The 24,727-nt window shown below is 44.2% G+C and overlaps 1 protein-coding gene across 2 annotated transcripts in view; it reads left to right on the top strand.

The window, feature by feature from the left end:
- Positions 1-24,727, top strand: part of SVOPL (SVOP like) — a 55,533-nt gene that overhangs the window by 18,697 nt on the left and 12,109 nt on the right. For both annotated transcript variants that reach the window (XM_059711906.1, XM_059711907.1), the window contains exons 9-13: positions 2,606-2,679; positions 5,198-5,403; positions 6,272-6,383; positions 7,133-7,214; positions 10,833-10,922. In XM_059711906.1, coding sequence (XP_059567889.1) covers positions 2,606-2,679; positions 5,198-5,403; positions 6,272-6,383; positions 7,133-7,214; positions 10,833-10,922 — 564 coding nt within the window. The remainder of the gene's footprint in view (positions 1-2,605; positions 2,680-5,197; positions 5,404-6,271; positions 6,384-7,132; positions 7,215-10,832; positions 10,923-24,727) is intronic.

Here is a 24,727-nt window from a genome sequence, read left to right as displayed (position 1 = left end):
CATATTCTCAGTACTCTCCATCCTCCACCCCCTCCATATTCTCAGTACTCTCCATCCTCCACCCCCTCCCTATTCTCAGTACTCTCCATCTTCCACCCCCTCCCTATTCTCAGTACTCTCCATCCTCCACCCCCTCCATATTCTCAGTACTCTCCATCCTCCACCCCCTCCCTATTCTCAGTACTCTCCATCCTCCACCCCCTCCCTATTCTCAGTACTCTCCATCCTCCACCCTCTCCATATTCTCAGTACTCTCCATCCTCCACCCTCTCCATGTTCTCAGTACTCTCCATCCTCCACCCCCTCCCTATTCTCAGTACTCTCCATCCTCCACCCCCTTACATCCTCCTTTCTCCTCCCCATTCCTTCCTTCCGCACTCCTTCTGTGCCTCCAGCTCATACGTAGCCCATCCATCACGCCCATCAATGATCTTGTCCTCACTCATCTGTGGTGCAAGGCTCTGTGGCTGCAGAGGTACAAGCAGTAGAGCCCGCCTTTTACAATCTGGTTAGAGAGAGGAGACTTACATGGGAAAGAATCGATAACAACAGAGCCAGACACTTAGAACCAGGTGAGCTGTGCAGGTGACTGGGTGCGTGCAGGATCCGGGCAGAGAGGAGACCGTGAGGCACGGCAAGCCACCTTCAGGCATCGGTGGGGCATAAACTGAGCGATGAAAAGAGGGAAGAGGCCACCACAGGCAGGAGGAGTGGCGTGAGCCGAGACCAGAGGCAGGGATGTGAGGTGGGTTTGGTCACGCAGCTGCTGTCAGAAGCCACGTGGAGGAGGCTGGGCAAGATGCCGTGGGCCGTGGAGCCCCGGCAGCGTCACTCAGACACTGAGATGAAAGGCCCTGGGTCTGTTTGAGGAAGGGCCACACCATGGATGCGCTGGAGGAGTCCACCCTTTTGGATTGTAGCCAAGAGTTCCTCACCCAATAACTTTATTAGGATGAAACGTGTGACTCATTGGGATACTATAAGACTAGCTTTTTGAATCTCCAGCAAACTTGAGGAGGTAGAGGACCAAAGTCGTATCTAAACCAAGGGGAATAGCAGACAGTTAGATGGCCAGTGCTCGCGACTGCTGCTCTGGAGACCTGGATTCCGGGCTGGCTCTGCCTTCACACAGCTGTGTGATCTTGGGCAAGTCACTTAACCTCTCTGGGCTACATAATCTGTGTTGGACAAAGGGAAGATAGGACTAGATCAGAGGTTTTCAGTGATGAGTAGCCAGAGCTCCAATATGTAAAGCTGATGGAGGTGAAGTGTCAGTTGCTTCACTCCACCCACAATAACCTCCAGGTCCCTGGAGCAAAAGACCTCTGAATTCCTTCAAGCTCTTTCTGTGGGCAGGTGTGGCCCAGTGGTTGAGCGTCGACCTAGGAACCGGGAGGTCACAGTTCGATTCCTGGTGGGGATGTGTGTGTGTGTGGAGTGGGGGGGCGGGTGGCCGATTGATAATCCTCTCTCATCGTTCATGTTTCTATCTCTCTTTCCCTCTCCCTTCTTCTCTCTGAGATCAGAGAGAGAGAGAGAGAGAGAGAGAGAGAGAGAGAGAGAGAGAGAGACACCTAGCTGGTTTGGCTTAGTGGATAGAGTGTCAGCCCACAGACTGAAGGGTCCTGGGTTCGATTCCGATAAAAGGCATGTACCTTGGTTGCAGGTTCCCTGGCCCTGGTCGGGGTACGTGCAGGAGGCAAACAATTGATGTGTCTCTCTCACATCTATGTTTCTGTCTCTCCCTTTCCTTTCCACTCTCCCTAAAAATCAATGGAAAAATATCCTTGGGTGAAGATAAACAAAACAAAACGAGAGAGAGAGAGAGAGAGAGAGAGAGAGAGAGAGAGAGAGAGAGAGAGAGAGAGAGAGAGAAAGAGAGAGAGAGAGAGAAAGAAAGAGAGAGAACAAAATCCTGGATGCCCAGACCACACTCCTGGTCTCTCTCAAGAGTCCTGTGATCCCAGGTCTATTTGTGAGAGAAGAGTAATTGGTTTTAGCTGAGAACCCCCAAAGCTTTCCTAACTTTACATAAAATCCATGACTGTCAATAATACTCATCCTCATTTATTTTTATGCAAAAGTATTTAATAGGTATTGACTGTGGATAAGAACTTTTGCTAATTACCCTAAAGACACAAAAAGAAATCGGGTGTTCTACCCTCTTTTAAAATTTATGACTTTTTTTCTTATAAAAGCCCCACACACGTAAATGTTAGGTTTTTCATTTTAATGTTAATAATAAAGAATATCCCATCAGTTTTACGGGTGTTTTCATGTATCCTCCTATTTTCTACCACACCCCTCGCCAGCACCGGTGAGAAGAGGACGAGTGAAAGTGTTAGAATCATAAATTCCACGAGTTCGGGTACCTGCCAATGAAAACAGTGTGCAAAGTCTGATTGGCTGGGATGCATGTGTTAAAAATGATTATGGGTTTGGGTGGGCTGTGCTCATAGGAATTCAGTGGTTACTTCACCTCCCCACATCCCATGTTGTCCTTGTTTTATATTTTGTTCATATTTAATATCTAAAATATTTGCGGCATCTTTGCTTGTCCTTAACCCACTGAATCTATTCTGTTTCCCTCTTTTCACTACCCTAGGATAAAAGAGGAAGGTTTGCAGACCTGTTGGATGCTAAATATTTGCGGACCACGTTACAGATCTGGGTCATATGGTAGGAATGTAGTTACTTCAGCCCTGGCTGGTGGCTCATTGGTTGCAGTATCTTCTTGTGCACCAAAAGGTTGCGGGTTTGATTCCTGGTCAGGGCACATATAGAAGACAAACCAACCGATGTTTCTCTCTCTCTCTCTTTTCCCCTTCCTCTCTCTCTCTCTCTCTCTCTCTCTCTCTAAAAAAAAAAATCAATTAAAAAACCTATCATAGGTTGAGGATTTTAAAAAGGTAATTATATCAAAATGAGTTTTATAGAAAGCCTACTAAAGTAAATCCACACTGAATGCTACTGGGGAGAAAAACACAAGAAAGACCCCAGCAATCTCATCTTTTTACTAATACCACCAACCAAAGAAGTAAGTAAAATAATTTAAAAGAAAGAGAGAAAGAAAAGAATCCTAATTGTCCACAGTTTTTTTATTTTTTCATCTCAACATAGGACCTCACTTTCTAACCCTTTAAAGTCTGGTTCACCACTACAAATCCACCTACATGCCAAAATTAACGACTGACTGTACCAAGTGTTGGGTGGATGTAAGGTAACAGGAACCATTGAATTCACTGCTGATTAGAGTTCAAGTTAGCACAACCACTTTGGAAAACTGTTTGGAAAAATCTATCACAGTTGAAAATATGCATATCCTATGGCTCAGCAATTCCCCTCCTGGGCTTATACCCAACAGAAATGGGTACATACATTCACCAAAAGACATTTACATGAATGTCCATTGCATTATTTTGTTTGTAACAGGCCCAAACTATAAACAACCCACATGTCCATCAACAACATAATGGGTAAATTATGTTAGATTCATAAAGTGGAATACTGTACAATAATGAAGATGAGAAAACCAGGAATCAACACTTGACATAGCTGAATCTCACAAAGGTGATAATGAGCAAAGGAAGCCAGATGCCCATAATGCATATGCTGTGATCCCACTTATATAAAGATAGAAAATAGGCAAAATGAATCTTTAGGATTTGAATTCAGGAAAATGGTTGTCTATCTGCCTTCTTCTGATATAATCATTATTAATAGGTTAATATGTCTCCCCTTGACACTTTAAAATTTTTTTTAAATACTGTAAATATTTGGAAATCAGCCAAATTAAAGCGACTTTAATAACAAAGGGAGACGTTTTGACTGTTTTCTTTTTAAATATTTAATTATGAAAATTTCCAAACACACGTGTAAGTAGAGAGGATACCAGGATGAACTTGGATTCGCTCATCACCCAGATCTGACGGTCGTGGATATTCACCCTTATTAGCCTCAGCTACATTCTCCTGTGCTGAAGTGTTTTCAAGCAAGCCCCAGGCTTCTGACATTTCATCCCCAGATATTTCATTAAGGCTCAACTACTTGAGGGCATTTTCTTAGATGACTGCAATCCTATAACCACACTGACAAGGGTGATGATCTCCAGGTTACTATCATCCAATGCCCAGAACATGCATGGTTTCCTCCGATTGTCCCCATGTGTCTTTTTCAGCTGGCTTTTGCAACCATTTCTGAAAAACCAGGAGGCTGATTTTTTTTTTCTTGACTTTGATAGATGAACTTTTCTGTATGTTATTTTTATATTTCATCAAAGGCATCTAGTAAAGAATGGGGAGAAAATATAAAGCAAACACAAAAACCATCTGTGGCTCATCATAGCTTGTTAAAGACCCTTTGTGATAGGCAGAATTCTAAAGTGACCCCACGATGACCCCAGCTCCTGCTGATGCAATCAAACTCTAATTCGGGTGCTGATGTGAAGGGGCTGTGAAGATGTAATTAAGATCTCTGGCCTTATCACAGGGAGATGATTCGGATTCGGCAGGTGGGCCCCATCGAATCACTTGCGTCCTTAAAAGTAGAGAAGTTTCTCCAGCTGAGCAGAGAGCTGGAGAAGAGAAAACAGAAGAGGCAGGAGGAGAGGACAGAGAGACTCGAAGCATGAGGTCTCGGCCCCATGCGGCTGGCTTTGAAGACAGGGAGTGAGGGAAGCAGGTAGAAGCTGAGAACAACTGGTCCACAGCCAGCGAGGAAACAGGTATGAGTTCTCCCGCCCCACGGGGCTGAATTCTGCCAACCGTCTGGGTGAGCTTGGAAAATGGATTCTCCCCCTAGAAAGGCCTAGGACCCGCCTACACTTGCACGTTCGCCTCTGAGACTTGGAGCAGAGCGTGAGCCAGACCTGTAGCGCTTCTGACCTCCAGAACTGTGAGATACTGGACCTGTGTTGTTTTAAGCCACAAAGTTATGCTAACTCGTTACAGCAGCCACAGGAAACGAATCTAGGCTTCAAACTCCTTCCCCGCGCCTGTGGGTCCTCCTAACCCGGCTCCTGCTGCTCTTGCAAATCTGTTTCCCACTGTGTGGCCTCCAATCCCCAGATATGTGAGCCGGGGTCCCCGGCCATCCCCACCCCCTCTTACCCCCAGCCTTCCACCTGAAGCCCTTTCACATCTCCCTGCAGCTCTTGGTGGCACCCGCTTTTCTCATGTCCATCTTTTCTCACTCCCAGGCTGGGCATCTCTTTCGCCTACTACGGGGTCATCCTGGCCAGCACCGAGCTGCTGGAGCGGGACCTGGTCTGTGGTTCGAGGTCCGAGTCCGAGGCGGTGGTGAGCGTGGGGGTCTCAGAGGAGAGCCAGAGTCCCTGTTACTGCCACATGTTTGCCCCCTCCGACTACCGGACCATGATTATCAGCACCGTTGGTGAAATTGCCCGTAAGTGTCTCTACGTATGGAGCCTCTCTCTGTTTTGGGTCGGGGACAGGCAACTCAGCCCAGAGGGGAGAAGTGTGACCCTCCGTAGACGCGGCTCCTGCCTGGCAGAACTGAGCATGATTCTGGATCGTGGGATCCCGCTGACAGCCGTCTGCCCGTGTGGTTTGGGGCGGGGAGAAGTCTGGAAGAGCCGAGCTTTGAGTTACGAAATCCTGTCCATTTTAAGATGTATTTGTTTCTTCACATTTAAAAAATATTATTTTTTAATTAATTATTTCAGAGCAGGGAGAGAGAGAAACATCAGTGATGAGAGAGAATCACTGATTGGCTGCCTCTTGCACACCACACACAGGGCAGATGAGCCCAAACCTGGCCATGTGTCCTGACTGGGAATCGAACCGAGACCTCCTGGTTCATAGGTTGACGCTCAACCACTAAGCCACGCCGGCCAGGCTTTCTTCACATTTTAACCTCTCTGAAATTGGGATGCATCTTACAATGGCGTGTTAGATTTTAATTTGCAGTACTGTTTCTGTCTTAGTAGACATAAAATAATGGTAATAACGGTACTTAAATTTCAATGACACCTTGAATTTGATGAAAAACAGTATACCTTTAAAATATAGGCCTAGCAAGTAGGCAATTTACAACACACCTACATGGTAAGCACCCTGGACATGAACAAATCCTTGATACACACCATTCTTGGACCCACGTGGGGAAAGTATGTCGAAGGCTGATGACAGTGTGAGGGTCTCGGCTGGAACACGCACACGATTTGTGACGCTGCTGCTTCCTGAAATGAGGAGGAGGAAGCCATGCCACCCGCCCAAGGTTCCAGAAATGGTCTTTGTCATTTGCTTTCTAGTGAATCCTCTGAACATCCTGGGCATTAATTTCCTGGGCAGACGGCTGAGCCTGTCTATCACCATGGGCTGCACGGCTTTATTCTTCCTTCTCCTCAACATTTGCACTTCAAGGTATTTTCTCTCTGGTTGCTTCAAAGTAATCGAGTTTTGTGCAGTGGTTTTAAGATGGGATCTTCTAACCCAGTGGTCGGCAAACCGCGGCCCGCGAGCCACACGCGGCTCTTTGGCCCTTTCAGTGTGGCTCTTTCACAAAATACCGACTTCTGCGCATGGGCCACGAAGATTCAATCGCACTGTACGTGCACGCCCACACATGGTATTTTGTGGAAGAGCCACACTCAAGGGGCCAAAGAGCCGCATGTGGCTCGTGAGCCACAGTTTGCCAACCACTGGGAGGTCAGGGTCAAGTCTCTTTTCACTCACCAACATATTTAGGATCTTTATACCAAGCTTCCTGGAGAAATGGGCCTCTCATTGTTAACAAATTATCCTGACTATAAGTCAAGATAGTTTAGTCATATATAACATAACATAAAACAACACATACCTGTGGTGTGAAAATTCATTTAACTTTTAATTTGCCGCCCCAGAGTGGCCTCAGTTATAATATAAACCACTTATTCTGCAAACTATCTTCACCATTTTGGGGGAGTAGGGCCAGGCTAGAATGGCACACTTCGGGGAGTGGAGAGGTCAGGGAGCAGGACTGAAGGTTCAAGTCGGGCACCTGCTTTAGGACCCCTCATCGGGCAGCTGGTCATCTGAGGGTGGGCGAGGGCATCTGTAACGCACTTGGCCGGGGCCATGGAAGACACTGCACGTTGCCTTTGGTAACCTTTCTCTTGCTTCCTGTTCCCTAGTGCTGGCCTCATCGGCTTCCTCTTTATGCTGAGGGCTTTGGTGGCTGCCAACTTCAACACCATCTACATTTACACCGCTGAGGTCAGTTTGGGGAAGGGTTGGTTTCTTCAGGGGGTGTAAGCTGAGCTGCTGAGAAAGGATGCCCATCCATAGAGAACGCATCCCTGGCTTCTGTTGACTTTTGATGATTTTCTAAAAACATCCCATTACAATGATGCCAGAAGGTTGATTTGATAGGGAGTTTCCCCTGCTCCCTGAGTCTAGTGCAAGCCAGTGTCTGAGAAGAAAGATAGGACCTCCTCCCTTCTCCCGAGACAGCCTTCATATAAGACACAACCCGCTGGCCTAGCAGCATGCTTTCAGAGAATAGGGCCCCAGCTGCATGTTGCTGTTAAAATGTAGACCTCCCGATTTCCCTCTCTTTTTGAAATTGGGATGTATTTTTCACCTTTATTCCTTTGAAAGGTCACACCCCCTTCGTCTGTCATTTGCTGCATGTAGCTTACATTGAAATTCAATAGTAATATAGTCTTTCTGAATTTACTGAATTGATACATCTACTATATGCAAGGCCCTGCCTGAAGGAGCTAGAGGCTCCTCTCATTAACCCTCACTTTAAAGAGCTAATATCCCTAGAAACGAGCAGTTTCTGGGGAGGAAACAGTACTTTACTGGTTTTGTCCTTCAGTGAGCTGGAGAAAGAAGTGCTGTCGGGACTGGTAAACTGCCTTTGTTGCCATTCCTGGACATGTGAAGGCTGTTCAGATTACAGACGTGACGTGTCAGACATGAGAGCCACAGGGAAATATTCTCCCCGCCCAGATAAACATAGGAAATGATGAGATATTTGGCATATACAGACACTTCATTAATTCCATTAACAACATCTTCTGAAATGATTTTGTGAATTTAGAATCAGTGTGTAATATGCTCTGCTTCTAAAGCTATATTTGCAACGTTCAGTTTAACATTTTGGAATGTTTTTTTTCCCTGATACTTATTTTAAAAATCATCTATTATTCTATCTCCAAGAATTGTCAAAATCTGAACAAAAGACTTTATTAATATTATATAGAGAAAAAAAACATCACCATGTATCCAAATCCGTTATTTTCAGGTCCAGTCGGCAGTCTCATTTTCTAGAAAAAGCAAGCAAGCTCCCCTGGGACGCATCCCTCCCCCCCCCCCCCCCCCCCCCCGCCTTCTCCTATAAACATAGCAGTGGCTGCTGAGGCAGGAACACATTTCGCATTTCGCTTTTGCACTTGACAGGTGGTGGCTAACAAGACACGGCCTAGTAAAAGGACTGCGTGCTTTGTTTTAATGAAATGAAAAAAACCTGTTTTTTGAGTGTTGTATAGTATTGAGAGAAAATTCTCCAGAGTTTTTAACAACCACCCTTTTAAATATTCTACCTATAATCTCATTTGTTACATAACATTTGCTTTCTTATTCAACTTTTGCCCGTTCCTATAAGAATTCTGAATTAATGAAGTACAGTTTAATGAGGTTTTACTATAAATGTAAGAAAGTTGCAGAAAGAAAGTAGATTACGTCATAAGATTTTGCAGTGAGAACATAGTGAAGGTGTAGCATATATCTAGCACTGTCTCTTTTTTAAATATGTTTTTATTGATTTTAGAGAGAGGAGAGGGAGGGAGGGAAAGGGAGAGAGAGAGAGAGAGAGAGAGAGAGAGAGAGAGAGAGAGAGAGAAACAGTGATGAGAGAGAAACATTGATAGACCTCCTCCTGCATGTACCCCAACCGGGGATTGAACCCACAACCTGGGCATGTGCCCTGACTGGGAATCGAACCAGTGACCTTTCAGATGGCACTGTTTCTTTATGTAAGGTTTCATTGAATCACTACTTGGGAAGTATTTTCCTTCAGTAGAACCACCCTTATGCATTTTAGCTCTAAGCGGAAATCTGTCTGATTCCAGAGCTTGCTTTTTTAAAATTATATTTTGAATATTCAATTAAACATATAGTTTGGCCCTAGCTGGTTTGGCTCAGTGGATAGAGCATCGGCCTGCAGACTGAAGGGTTCCAGGTTTGATTCTGGTCAAGGGCACATGCCTGGGTTGCGGGCTCGATCCCAGTATGGGGTGTGCAGGAGGCAGCCGATCAATGATTCTCTCTTATCATTGATGTTTCTAACTCTTTCTCTCTCTCCCTTCCTCTCTGAAATCAATAAGACATAAAAAATACATAGTTAGGAATTTGCTCACTTAAAGGATAATTTCTAAGTGCTTATTCTTTTTGTGATAGTTATAAAGTTTAAAAATTCAAAGTAGTGTACCTGGGAAAATGAATGTCTTCGATATTCTATATAGAATCTTTGGTATTTAATGTACAGGTGTGGACAAAAGTAGGTTTTCAGTTGTGAGTATGCTACACACAGTTTTTTCTTGTATTATTACTTATTAATTACTAGGGGCCCGGTGCACGAAATTCGTGCACTGGGTGTGTGTGTGTGTGTGTGGAGGGGGAGTGTCCCTCAGCCCAGCCTGCCCCCTCTCACATACTGGGAGCCCTCAGGCGTTGACCCCCATCACCCTCCGATCGCCTGATTGGCCCCTTGCCCAGGCCTGACGCCTCTGCCAGAGGTGTCAGGCTTGGACAGGGGACCCCATCTCCCCCTGATCACTGGCTCTGACCCCCGCCCAGGCCTGGGGCCTCTGGCCCAGGAATCATACCTGGGCAGGGGACCCCCATCTCCCTCTGATCGCTTGCTCCACCCCCCGCCCAAGCCTGATGCCTCTGACCCAGGCTTCAGGCCTGGGCAAGGGGGCCATCATATCCCCCCAATCCCCAGCTCCGCCCCCCACCCAGGCCTGATGCCTCGGCCAGAGGAGTTGACCCTCATCACCCTCCGATCACCAATCACCGGATTGGCCCCTTGACCAGGCCTGAGGCCTCCGGCAGAGGTGTCAGGCCTGAGCAGGGGACCCCCAGCTCCCCGCGGTTGCAGGCTCCGCCCCTGCCCAGGCCTAACACCTCTGGCTGAGGCGTCCGGCCCGGGCAGCGGGGACCCGCAGCTGCAGTGGCCCCACGATGGTGGGCTTCGCTTTAGGCCCAGGCAAGGGACCCCTAGCTCCCGGGACTGCCAGCTTCGACCGTGCCCAGCTCCCATCGCTGGCTCCACCCCTACTTCCTGCTATCACTGGCCAGGGCGGAAAAGGCACCTGATTGTCCGATCATGGCTGGGGGGCAGGGCAAAGGTGGCCCCAGGGCCCCCCAGCTCTTAGCTCCCCCCTGGGTTTCCGATCACTGTCAGTGGCAGGGGGCTTCTTCCTGCTTTCCCTTTCGCCTCCCTGCATTGTGCCTACATATGCAAATTAACCGCCATCTTGTTGGCAGTTAACTGCCAATCTTAGTTGGCAGTTAACTGTCAATCTTAGTTGGCAGTTAACTGCCAATCATAGTTGGCAGTTAATTTGCATATAGCCCTGATTAGCCAATGAAAAGGGTATCATCGTACGCCAATTACCATTTTTCTCTTTTATTAGATAGGAGGATTGTATTACTATTGGTAGTAATAGTATCCTTACTTATGATTTATCTTTGAGGTAATGAAGGCTGGTAATTTCCCTGCTTTTGCCGACCCCTGTGTACACCAAAGCCTGACCCGGGGAGGGAAGGGCAGGTGAGAAGGAAGAGGCCTGGACTAACTGGTGCTCTGTGTCCTCCCTCCAGGTCTACCCCACCACCATGCGTGCTTTGGGGATGGGGACCAGCGGCTCTCTGTGTCGCATTGGAGCAATGGTGGCACCATTTATATCCCAGGTACACCCAGGAGTCTCTGCAGGAGGGTGGGCCTAAGGCAGGTGGGTAAAGGGGGACCAGGTCCCTTTGGGGTAAGGGTGTAACCAGGATTTCTGTATACTCGGGGAGTTTTCTTGAGATGCCGTTGTTCACTGTTGGGTGAGTTTGGACAGGGAAGGAAGCTAAATACTGCCCCAGCTCCCGTCAGTCCCATGCAGGTGTTGCATTGCGAGCAGGGTTTGGGTTTTGTTGGTGCTGTTGGGAGAGGATGCCGAAGAAATGGGTGACACTAGGGGCTTGTGCAGTTGGATGACAATGGGCTCCACCTGGGGTGCAATTGAACAACAGAGCCGAGGTGCTGGGAGGTGGCCCTGGGCACGGGAGGTCCAGTGCTCAGGCAAATCAGACACAGGCTGGGGATTAGAGGGTTGGGATTTTCAGTCCCACCACCCTGACCTCCCGGGAGGGAAGAGGGGCTGGAGGTTGAGCCTGTGACCAGTAGCCAGGGATTTAGTCCGTCACTCCTGCGTGCTGAAGCCTCCGTAAAAACCCCAAAGGGAGGGTGTGGGCAGCTTCCAGGTGGGGAGCCGGAATGCTGTCTGTGCCATGGGCAGGGCCCCACACTCCACGAGGACAGAAATGCCTTTGTTTGAGACCTCACCCTCTGTGTCTCTTCATCTGGCTTTGGATTCATACTCTAATAACATCCTTTGCTATAAACTGACAATCTAGTAAGTAGACAGGTTTCCTGAGCCATGTGACTTGAGCACATAATCAAACCCAAAGAGGAGTCATGGGAACCTCCGACTCACAGCCAGTTGGTCAGAAGTGCAGGTAAGAACCAGGACTGTGACTGGCACCTGAAGTGGGGGCAGCCTTGCGGGACGGAGCCCTCCGCTGAGGGACCTGATGCCCCCTCCAGGGAGTTAGTGTCAGAACTGAGTTGCTTGGTGGTGTGGAAGAAAACCCCCACCGCACATGGTAATGGGGTGCAGAACCCAAAATAGGGGTGCAGTTTTCAGACAAAAGGTGTTGTCTGGGTTTGGGCTCGGGGGAGCTCTTCAGACAGCAGGGTGTGGTGTCGCTCCTGAACTAATGGGTCAGCCTTCCCTTGGACTTCCCTCCAGCTTCTGTGTGTCAGAATCACCAGGGTAACCAACTTGGTCACATGAACATCCATGACTCCACCCAAAGATTCATTCTGTATGTGGCACCATGTACAGAATTTTGTGTTTTTAACGGGTATCCTGAGTGAATCTGAGACAATGGGCCTGTGGCCCACCCTTTGAGAGGCACGAGGCACCGCCATCAATAGGGAAGATACCAACTGGGAGACTAGCTTCTAATTTCACTTAATTCTTTGCCGCCTCTTCATCCTTTCCCTCCTTCTCCTCTTTGCTTTCTTTCTCCTCCTCTATCTTTCCCTCCTCTTCTTCCTCCTCCTCCTTTTGCCCTGAAACAGACTATTAAACCAAGTATAGTGTTTGCATCTTAATTAGTAAAATGTTTACATACTTAGTGACTATATTTATAAATTTTTAAATCTCTTTAAAATGAATGTTTCAAGATGTTTAGTAGTTAAAAACTTTAATGGTATAGAATAATAGGAGTTGTGGGTTATATAGTCCAAGAAAATAGAAAAGGGGAGATTTGGTTACAAGTATTAAAGCCTCAACAAATGTAAGTGGGACCAGTACAGGCCCCTTACCAGTAGATCAGGCACCGCCTTCCCACTTATTCTGGGAAATGGCAAGAGGTCAGGTGCCTTGCGGGGCATGCCTAGGTTCCGCGGAGTCAGGCCTGCGGGTGCTGCTATGGATGGTTGAGGTCCTTCCTGCATGTATGTATCCTTGGACTTCACACCCAGTTTTGCATTCTAGGCCCCTCTAGGCATGGCCGCGTAGCTGTGGGGACTATAGGGTCTGGGTAACACAAGTAAGACTGTTTTCATGGCCAGGCCTAATTAACATGGTGCCACATCAAAAGAAACTCAGTCCAGCATCCTATCAAAGCACTGAAAACATTTTAAATCTTTACAAAAGCCCCTTAAAGGGGTGTCCATGGGGAAGTGCATTCGTAACTCCCAGCAAAACCTTTCAAAATCCTCTTTGCCTGCCTCACTCCTGTTGTCACCAATGGTGTGGCAATTGCACCATCTCCAGCCTTATCCCCTCAAACTCATCACCTCTCAAAGTTCAAACTCCACCGAACGCCGCCTGAACTAGCTCTTCTCTGGCCCCTCCTACAGCCTTCCAGAGCTCTCGCTGTCTCTTGAGCAGCTCTGTGCTGCTCCTCACTGAAATCATATAGCCTCTCAGGATTCAAAGAAAGCTGGCTACACAGAGTCTCTTTGTTAGGAGTCAGGGTTTCTTCACTTAAGAACCTATTGTGGTGACTCATTCGACAAGCTGTTTTTGGAGGAATCCTCTACAACTTCCAGATGCCCTCATACAGTTTGCCAGTTAGACCACCACAAAGGACTCCATTATAGAATAGAATGGAATTTTATCTCAGTCCCACATTCAATCAGCACTTCCTGCACACTTACCCTATGCCTGGCATCGCTCTGGTTCTACTTATTTGTTAATATCACGTGGTAATCCGGTTGCCGTCACATTGCAGCTTGAAATTAGCATGGTGGTAGTTGAGACCGAAGTATGAAGAGTTGACAACTTGTAAAGGGAAATAGCATTTCAAGTAGGATGGCAGCTGATACAAAGACCCAGAGATGGGACAGATATTGGTTGTTCCAGGAATAGGGTCTGGCTTTGGTGAGCAAAGTGGAGAGATGTGCAGGGGAGATTGTCCCTTACAGATGTGTTGAGGACTTTGGATTTTTTCCCTCAGGAGTAATGGGAAATAATTTAAGGGTTTTAAGTGGGTGAGGGACATAATCAGTTTTGCATTTTATTTTTTTTTAAATATATTTTATTGATTTTTACAGAGAGGAAGGGAGAGGGATAGAGAGTTAGAAACATCGATGAGAGAGAAACATCGACCAGCTGCCTCCTGCACACCCCCTACTGGGGATGTGCCCACAACCAAGGTACATGCCCTTGACCGGAATTGAACCTGGGACCTTTCAGTCCGCAGGCCCACTCTCTATCCACTGAGCCAAACCTGTTAGGGCCAGTTTTGCATTTTAAAATGCTCTGGTTGCTTATATAGATAGTGATTTGGGGGATGGGTGGCAAATTGACAAGGGTGGAACAAGCTTATAATAAGACTCTTAATTTCACATCGCCATGTACTATTCACATGAAAAGGGAGATTTCAGAATTCTAGAAAAACCCTTTCTCTTATAGGGTAAAGATATAGGAAAAGACTATATAAAAAATTTAAATTTCTGCACCAAAAAAAATTTACCATAGTTAAGGATGAAAGACAAACCTTGATCTTTCAAGGGTCTCAAAAAAAACTCTAATTGAATTGTCACAGCCGAGCTATGATTTTCTTGTCTTATCAAATACCTTTTCTCCAAAAGCATGAAAACCCAGTCCGTCAATGCAGAAGATGGTTCACAGAGCTTCACAAGTTAACGGGAAGGAAGATAACTGCCGGGAGCCGGTCCATCCTTGCTGTTTCAAGGGACCTGGCATATATAGCATACGGTTCTTAATATGTTTGCTCACCTTCTTGGCAATATGTGTTTTAACCAAGGTCACCTCTCCGAGAAAGGTTGAATCCCCAGGTAGGGATTTTACCCTGAAGTTAGGGAGGGGATGAAACTCCTTAACTAAGTGCCAGGCAGGTAGTTAATCCCTTTAACTATGAACAATCATGCTTAAACTACATAATCTTTTCTCCCTGGAATGGAGATAAGAAACGCCCTAACCTTTGTAATAGAGATTGATAGGATTGAATGAACTGGTATAAATACAGTTGTAACAAGACAGAAACACTCAGAACTCAGAACACAGAACTAAGGACACAGGGCTTGGAAGACAGGACCAAGAGAGACAGAGCCTAGGCACAGAACCTACACAGAACGTTCTCTAGAGACAGAAGAACTTCGCTGGCGAGAGCATGCTGGAGGATCCTGGAGAGGGACTGGCCTCGGAGCCTAGAGACAGAGCCTAGCGGGAGAACATGGCAAGGGATCCTGGACTGAACCTGACTACAGAGATTGGCAGGAGAACCTGACTGGAACCTGGACACTGAACCTGACTGGAGAGCCTGGACAGAACCTGGCTGGAGAACCTAGCGAGGGGACATGGCTACAGAACCTCGCTGGAAATCCGAAGCAGAACCTCTCTGGAGATCCGGGCTGGAGATCCTGGCTAGGCTGCTGATCAACTGAACGCTGTCTCCGTGACATTCCTTCTTCGCCGACTCCGTCCACACCTTTGGGGACCCCTGGACCTGCTGGGGCTGGACCCCGGCAGATAACATTCAGTTTCTATTTCCGTAAATAGACATAAACGTATTGAGGAACTGTACAGCGATAAACCTGGGAACTAGTTAAAGTGGTTAGGACAACTTTTGATTGGTAAATGTGCTGTCATAGGGAAAAGAGTCCAGTGTGAACTGAATTCAACGTTGATGTGACCAGAGGTGACTGATGTTTTATTTTTATTTATTTATTTATTTTTTTTTTATTTCACCCTTTATTTTTCTGCCATAAAGTTAAGATATATTACTTAAATTGGACTTAAAATCTTCAGATTCTTTTGGTTGTGTAGGGGAGAAAAAATAATTTTCCTTCTACTTTTCTGAATTTTGGGCTGAGAACCCCTTTCCAGGGGAGTTCTGCTCTTCCCGGCTGCAAACCCTCTCACCAGCTGAGCAATTTCGCCAATTCGGTGTGAGTGTTACTAGCTTCAGCTTCCATTTGCTCCGGGACACGACCTGGGACACGTCTGCCTATATCGCCGCCATCTTGGTTCTCCGAGGTGACTGATGTTTTAAAGAGAGGATGGGGGACTAGGATGGCAGGATCCGCAGAGTCAGGGAGGTGAGAAATTGCAGAAAGCAGGAAGGGAACTTGGTCCACGCGAGACCCAGACAGGAGCCGTACATTCACGCATCCCTGGAACAGACAGCAAATTCTTGTGGCAGCCCGAGTCATCGCCAGTAGGCGCTGTAAGGGGGCTAGAGTTGTCCCAGGGATGCGGCCTTGAACTGTTAGGAACGATGTTAGTGTTTATTCGAGTCTTTATAGACCAAGGTTGAGGCCTAGGTGAGAAGAGGCTCAGAGGAGCCTGGCCAGTGTTAGGTCGCCAAAGGGCGAACGCATGAGGCCAGAATGGTGAGGGATCACGAATTTATTTGATCATACGCACGCCAGGTGGCTGAACCTGGATGGCTCCAGCACCCAGTGACGGGAGACAGCGGTTTTTAAAGGACTTTTGGCGGGCTTTTTCTGGGCGGGGAATTCTCTGTGCAGGTCTGAAGGGGAGAGATAATGGAATGTGGTCTCAGCAAGTAAAGTATAGCCTCAGCAAAAGGGAATGTCCATGGTGAAATGCCCTGGAAAGTCAGTTCCTGGGGGGAGGGGTATCAATTCAATTGCTCGATCAAACCTAACAGCTAGGAGTCTTTGTCAATGTCAAGTGTGGTTCATAAATATGTTTGTGTTTGTTGTACTTTCCGTGACTTAAGAGATTTCCAAAGGCAATTTTTTCTATCATGCTGAAAACAAATAAAAACTAAAATGAAAATTTCACTACCTAATACTTTACTAGAGATAACAAATACAAATATTTCAATGAGGCTCTTTCAATATATTTAAGTACTAGTGCCCCGGTGCACGGATTTGTGCACATTGAAAGGGAATTAATAAGAAGGTGGCCAGCAGGGCAGGACTGGGTGAGACAGGCTGGACACGCCCTGGAGCCAATCTCCCACAGTCCTTCCTGAAGCCGCGCTGGGGCTCGAAGGGTGTCTGCAGTGTGAGCGGGGTCCCTCTGGCCGGTGGGGTCCCTCAGCCTGGCCTGCAGGGATCAGGCTGAAACCGGCTCTCCAACATCCCCTGAGGGGTCTTGGATTGCAAGAGGGAGGTTCTCGGGTGACGCATCTTGGAATCAGGCTCCCTCCTCTCTGGTTCTGGGGTGTGTCACCCGAGAACCTTCGCTGTCAAGTCACGGCAGCTCGGCAGCTCCTGCGTTGAGCATCTGCCCCCTGGTGGTCAATGTGAGCCATAGCTACCGGTCAGAGTGTCTGCCCCCTGATGGTCATTGTGCATCATAACTACTGGTCAGACTGTCGCTTAGCCTTTTATATATATAGATATATGCATATATATTTACCCAAATTTGATCATAGTTCATTAGTTCATATACTTTTTTAATTGAGATATAATTGACATTATATGACATTATATTAGTTTCAGGTATACAACATAATGATTTGATATATATGTATTAACAGAATAATCACCTCAGTAAGTCTAGTTAACATCCATCACCACTCATTTTTCTTTTCTTGTGATGAGAATTTTAAGATTATCTTAGCAACTTTCAAGTATAGAATACTATATTGCTAACTATACTCATCATGCTGTATGTTATAGCCCCAGGATTTGTTTATTTTATAACTGGAAGTTTGTATCTTTTCACACCCCCCCTTACCCACTTTGCCGCCTTCCTCAAACTCCCCACCTCCAGCACCTCTTGTAACCCTCAGTTTGTTCTCCGTATTTGAGTCTGTTTCTATTTCTCTCCTATGCAATTTGATGTGGGTTTTTCTCTTGTGCCTGATGTGTAGGAGGTGTTCAGCTAGCTTTGGGGTTTTTTCCAGAGGAAACTGTTGCATGTGTGACTGTAGGTTCAGTGTGTCAGGGGAGGAGGGGAGTTCTGAACCTTCATATACTTTCTATAGTTTGCTTTTTGCACTGAAAAATACATTGTAGACAATTTTTCATGTCAATAAATATTAAAAAAATGCCTTTCAAAAGTTACCTTTCAATTCCTTTATCTGTTCCATTTTGAATATCTAGACCAGGGGTGGGAAAACTTTTTGACTCGAGGGCCACAGTGGGTTCTTAAACTGGACTGGAGGGCCGGAACAAAAGCATGGATGGAGTGTTTGTGTGAACTAATATAAATTCAAAGTAAACATCATTACATAAAAGGGCACGGTCTTTTTTTTCAATAGTTTTACCCGCGGGCCGTAGTTTGCCCACGGCTGATCTAGACTATTTCAGATACTTTTTTATTATAAACAACAGTAGTGAGCATCCTTATGCTTACATTTTTTTAATGTTTTCATATATATATTGATTTCAGAGATGAAGAGAGAGATAGATAGAAACATCCTCTCCTGGGAATCAAGCCTGAAATCCAGGCATGTGTCCTGACCGGGAATTGAACTGGCGACCTCCTGGTTCATGTGTTGGCACTCAAACACTGAGCTACATTGGCTGGGCCTTGGGCCTTACATTTTTATCTAGCTATGCAGTTATCTCCTTTGGACAAATTCCTAGAAATTGGATTGGTAGGTCAAAGAGTCCGTTCATTTTCCATTTTGGTATATTGTGCTAAAATTCCCTTTAGGAAAGTTGTACCAATGCCTAAGAGCCCCACTATTTCACATACTTGCCAACTGGTTTTGTTAGTCTTTTCATCTTTGCCAATCTCACTGTCCATAAATGGTATCTCTTTGTTATTATAATTAGTATTTCTTTGATAAGGAATGAACCTGAATTGTTCTTTTCATATTTTAATTGGGTGTTTCATGTTTTTTTTAGCTTGCCCATTCAGGTCCTTGCCTGTTTTTCAATTCAGTTTTTAAAACACTAACCTGTAAGAGTCCTTCATATACATAAAGGATTTTAACTATTTTTCTGTCATGTTGCAAATATTAACCCCTCCCAACTTTCCAATTTCTTTCATTCTTGTCTATGTTCTTCTTTCTTTAGGTTTTTATACGTTTAGACTTTTCAATATTTTTCTCCACAATTTCTGGGTTCTATGGTAAGGATTATGAAAATCCACATCTGTCGCTTCTAGTCCAGTGGTTCTCAACCTGTGGGTCGCGACCCCTTTGGCGGTCGAACGACCCTTTCACAGGGGTCGCCTCAGACCATCCTGCATATCAGATATTTACATTAAGATTCATAACAGTAGCAACATTACAGTTGTGAAGTAGCAACGAAAATAATTTTATGGTTGGGTCACAACATGAGGAACTGTGTTTAAAGGGCCAGAAGGTTGAGAACCACTGTGGGGAGAGGACTAAACTTAAGGTTAAACTTATTGAAGCATAATGTCCATGTAAAATGCTTCATAATCATAAGCGACAACTTAACCAATTTTCACAAAGTGAGTGAATCCCAGAAATCCTTGACATGCCTTCTTCTAGGCCATTGAAGTATTTATTCATCAAAGGGTGAAGTCTCGTTCAGGAAACGGCTCTCTGATTTCCCAAATGGCAGGCCAGTTGTCCCTACACTATTTATTGAATAACCTAGTTTTTACTCTTCAATAGAAATGTCTGTTTGCTCATATTCCCACAATTCCTTGGTCTATATTTAGTCTCACTATTTTAGTCCATTGATCTGTCTGGTATTGTCACTGTCATATGATATTGCTGAATGAAATTTATAGTACAATATCAAAACTGGCTGCAAAAGCACCACCTCACTGCTCTTCTCAGATATACTTTAGAATCATTGTTACATTCTGCCTCCCTTGTCTGCCCAAAATCTATTAAGATTTTATTTATGTATATATTTTTAAAAATATATTTTTATTGATTTCAGAGAGGAAGGGAGAGGGAGAGTTAGAAACATCAATGATGAGAGAGAATCATTGGTCGGCTGCCTCCTGCACACCCCACACTGGGGATCAATCCCACACCTAGGCATGTGCACTGACTGGGATTTGGATTGCGACCTCCTGGTTCATAGGTTGATGCTCAACCACTGAGCCACACCAGCCGGGCCCTATTAAGATTTTAATTGTTAACTTGTTAAATGTATCAGTTAATGTAGTAAAAATGGACTTCTTTTTAGTGTTGTCTTTCTAAGATTATGGTTTGTGTTTCCATTTGTTTGGTGTTCCTTCTACAACCCTTGCTGAGATTTTATTGTTTCTTAAAATAGATCCTGCATGTCTTGTTTATTCTTAGGCATTTTATGTTTTTTTCATTGTTATTATGAATAGATTTTTTTCATTATAATTTCTAGTCTAACATTCTAACAAGTAATTTGTATTTAGAGAGGCTATTGAGTTTTGTTTGTCTATTGATTTTTAAAAAGCCAGCTCATTCTGGATGGTTTTTCATTTGAGCTGAGTTTTTCAGATTTATAATTGTATCCTGTGATTTTATTTCTCCATGTCGAATCCTTCTACTTGGCATTTTAATGTGCTTATGGTTTCATAGCTTACAAAATGTAAACTCAACCCTGTTAACTATCTCTTTCCAGCCAAATTACTTAAGAGGGTTCCTTCTCTTCACTGTTCTCATTTCCTTCTCCCCACTCGCACTGCCACCTCTGCAGCCTGGCTGCAGCCATCCCCACTCTACCACAATGAATCTTGGCAGGGTCTCTGAGAGACCTCCACATCTCTAAATCCAAACGTTGTGTTAGTCCCCCATTTCATGTGACCTCTCCCTCACTTTAGGGACTGATGGCCATGCCTTTGTTCTCTAGCCCCTTCCCATGCCAACCATCACCTTGCCCTCTGGTGGTTTTCTTCCTACATCTTCGGCTATTCCTTCTCTATCTCTTTGTAGTATATTATCCTCTACTCTACTTTTTGAGGATTCTTATCACTCAACATTAGACCCTCATCTTTTCATATTTTACTCTCCACTTAGATGATTTCACCTGTTTTTATTTTAGTTATCAACTATGTGCTCATGACTCCCAAATTTATCTCTCTAGAGTAGGCCTTTCTTCTGACCTGCAGTTTCATACATCCAGTCACCTCTTCAACATTTCCATTTGAATGTCTCAAAATCATCTTAAATTTGGCATGTCCAAAATTCAATCATGACATTTCTCCCCAAACCCACACTTCTTCCAGTTTCCAACCTGGAGTTGTCCTCTATTCCCTTCTCTTTTATCATCATATTCAATCCTCAAACCATTGGCTTAACATCCCAATAGATGCTGGATCATCACCCTATCTACTTTTCCACCACCGGCATCACTCTGATTGAAACTACCATCACCTGTCATTGGACTGCTGATAGAGTCCTGACTGGTCTCCTTCTGTGTGCTCTTCCTCTCATTCAACTCATTTTCTTTACTGCATCCATGTAGATCTTCTGTTATTCTTGTGCTTATAACCCTTTTTTGTATTGCTCCTTCTCTTCCTCATAGACAAAGACCAAAATCCTCAACATGATTTATAGGGCTCTACCACTGAGAGGCTGTTGAGGCCCCCATCTGGTACTCTTCCCTGCTGTTTACTTAGCTATAAACAATCTGGTTCTTGTAGTTTATTAAAACCACCACAAATTCCATCCCCCCCCCCCCCCGGGGTTTTCTCAATTGCTGGTACTGGAAACCCTTATCCCTTCCTACTCCCTCTCCACCTCCCCCCCCCCCCCCCCCCCGTTAGCTATGATTCAAGAAAGCCCTCCCTCTTGCCCTAAACGAAGTTTGGTCTCCCTGTTAAGAGCTCTTTTAGCACTTTGAGATTTTCCTTCATGTTGCTTATCAGATTGTAGTTGCCTATTTATCAGACTAAAATCTATCTCTCCCAATAGACTTTAGGCCCCATGGGGACAGGGATGTGTGCATATTTTGCTAATTTCTTTACTCCTAGCTCATTCTCCAGGACCTGGCATATATAGTGGGTACTCAGAACATTTTGTGAGTGATGTTTCTAACTGGCCACTTTGTATAAAGAAAATGAATTTATTTTTCCTATTAATTTTGTATCCAACTATTTTATTGAAATATCAGGGATCAGTTTGGGTCCTCAGAGAAGCAGCTGCCACCATGGACTTACATATGCAAGAGATTTACTGGGAAGTACCTGGAAGGGGGAATGGGAAGGAGCAGGAGTGGGCAAGGAGAGCCTTCAGGTCATGCTGCAGGTGTGACAGCAGAGGACCTCATTTAGCCAGTGTTTTCCTCTTTCAGAGAAGCACTGAGTTTTATGTGCCCGTATTTTATTTATAAATGTTGAATCAATGCACATAGATGACATGGTGGCTGGGTTTTGTTTTGTTTTGTTTTGTGTGTGTGTGTGTGTGTGTGTGTTTTTCCTAGGTTCTCATTGTCATCCAGGTTTCATAAAAAAGAAATAAACGTTTCTTCTTTCCCTGGACTCTGTTCCTTAGAAATTTGGAAGAACTGGCACTTTTGAGGCTGTACTTGTTAGTCACTTTTTTGGGGTTGTTTCTGTTGGTTTTATATCTGGGAGTAAATGTCAGGAAACATTTTTATTGAATATCGAATTATTCAAATTTATAAGCAAAGAACTGGGGGTAGTATTTTTATGGCTGTCTTCATCCTCTGTATTAGTGATTATTTCTTTCACATTCTTAATTCCATGCTTTTAGGATTTTTTCACTTTAAAAATTGTTATTTTTAAAAATATATGTTTTTATTTATTTCAAAGAGGGAGAGGGAGATGGAGATAGAAATATCAATGATGAGAAAGAATCGTTGATTAGCTGCCTCCTGCATGCCCCCTACTGGGGATGCTAGCCCACAACCCAGACCTGTGTCCTGCCTGGGAATTGAACTGTGACCTCATGGTTCAATATACCAGGGGTAGGTCGCTGCTCAACCTTTGAGCCACATCGGTGGGCTATGATTTTTCACTTTCATAATTAGCTTTATTTTTTTCTAAAATAGCTCTTGGATCAATTTATCAAGTCTGCCTGTTTCTGTTTTTAATTTATTCATTTAGGCTTTTGTTTTTATGAATTCTTTTACACTAATTTCATAGGTTTATTAGCTTTTTATTTTACTTCTTGGGTCAAAAGTACAGTTCAGTGTTTATTTATATTAACAAGGTTTACAATCATTTGGGGATTTTTTTCTAAATATAAAAATATGTTTGTTGTAAAACTTCAAATACAGAAATGTAGAACCAAGAAAGGAAAAATTCCTTGTAATTTGATCACCAAAGATAACAACTGTCTCTCTTAATAGTTTGGGGTATATTCTTCCAAATGCTTTTCTAGGCATATATTTTTCTCTCTTTTGGTGTGCCTGTGCACCAGTAGTAGTATTTGTATACATGTAAATGTGCATATGTATCGTTTATATTTGCGGTGTATGTATTATATACACACAGATGTATGTATAAGTGTAGATATACTTTTTACTTAGTTACATACATGTTTCAGGTCTCCGAGGGAGCAGGACAGACCTCTCACAGATCTGAAATGGCCTGAGGGCAAGGAGAGCAGATTGCCTGGGGTTTCTATTTTGGTTAGATGGAGAGTTCCCACGCTAGGGCAGGGGCTTGTGTAATTCAAATCTCCTGTCAGTGCCATAGGAAGGAGCACTCAGGCTTTTTGTAAGTTTGTCCAGAAGTTGGAGAACAAGGGAAAGTGAGGAGGGTGAAGCTTAAGGCGTCAGTAGCCATCAAATAAATGTGTTTACATGTTTTTGCTGTGTTTTTACATGTATGTGAGTGTGTATGTAGACAGGCCCGTGTATAACACCTACCCATACATCTATCAATCCCTCTCTCTCTATATATATATATGTATATATATATGTATATATATGTGTGTGTGTGTGTGTGTGTGTATATATATATATATATATATATATATATATATATATATATATATATATATAGTATTGCAACTGCCTTTCCTCATTGTTTCATGTTAGTACATGTAGATCAACCTCATTCTTTTAATTAGGTGCATAGATCTCCACTGTGTGGATGTCACATAGTCAGCTATTACCTTGTTTATGAGTAAGTTGCTTCTGTGTTATTTCTCTATGGTTTTACAATGGGACAACGAACATCATGCACCCTACATTTTTGCACATGTGCAACTGTATTAAGTCATTCAACACATAGCCATTGAGCTCCTTTATGCTCTAGATACTGTACAAGTGAAGGTTCCAGATTCTTTGAAATTACACTATATGGTAAATGAACATGGGACAGCTTATTAATATGTCAAATATGAGTAATGCTACGTGCTATGCAAACATATAATACAGGGAAAGGAGACAGTGATGAGGGTGGTCTGCTAATACAGGGTGGTGGGGAGGGCCTCTACAATAGGACACAGACATGAGAATGACTGGGATATGTCTGAAGGAAAAGCAGAATTTTTAGAAAAGCTCTACTGGGTAATTTTTAGGTCAAAGGGTGTACATATTTTAAATTGTGATGATCTTGTCAAATTTCATTTTTAAAAAATTTATGTATTTCATGATATTAACCATTCTTAAACAAGCATCCCTATTCCATCCATCATCACCAAAAGGGATAGTGCAGGCGCGGTTGCCAAGTGGTAATGCATCGGTCTCGCAAAAGGGATAGTAACCTTTCCTTTTAAGCCTTATTAATATGGTACAAAATACATTGTGTCATCTTAATCTATAATTTGTTCATTTTTAGTAAAGCTGAGCACCTTTTATTATCCATTCGTATTTTTTTGGTAAATTGTTTAATATGATTTGCAGTTTTTCCACAGGCTATTAGCCATTTATTACTATAATGCAGATATTTATTGTTTGCGGTTTACTTTTTGATCTGTGTATTTTTTGGGGGATGCAAAATTTACAATATTCTTTTACCAACTGTTTTCATTGAGTGAATTTTGTGTGTCATGCTTAATGGCCTCCATCACTTGCTTATCCATATTTCTAAAACACTGAAAGTCAGTTTATGCTTACGGCCTGAAATTAGGGTCCGGCTTTAAAAAGGAACAGAACAGTGCCTAGCATA

Source organism: Myotis daubentonii, chromosome 10 (assembly GCF_963259705.1).
Source record: "Myotis daubentonii chromosome 10, mMyoDau2.1, whole genome shotgun sequence".
NCBI classification, from domain to species: Eukaryota; Metazoa; Chordata; class Mammalia; order Chiroptera; family Vespertilionidae; genus Myotis; species Myotis daubentonii.
The sequence above is the reverse complement of the archived record's forward strand: the minus strand, read 5'-3'. Positions and strand labels throughout refer to the sequence as shown.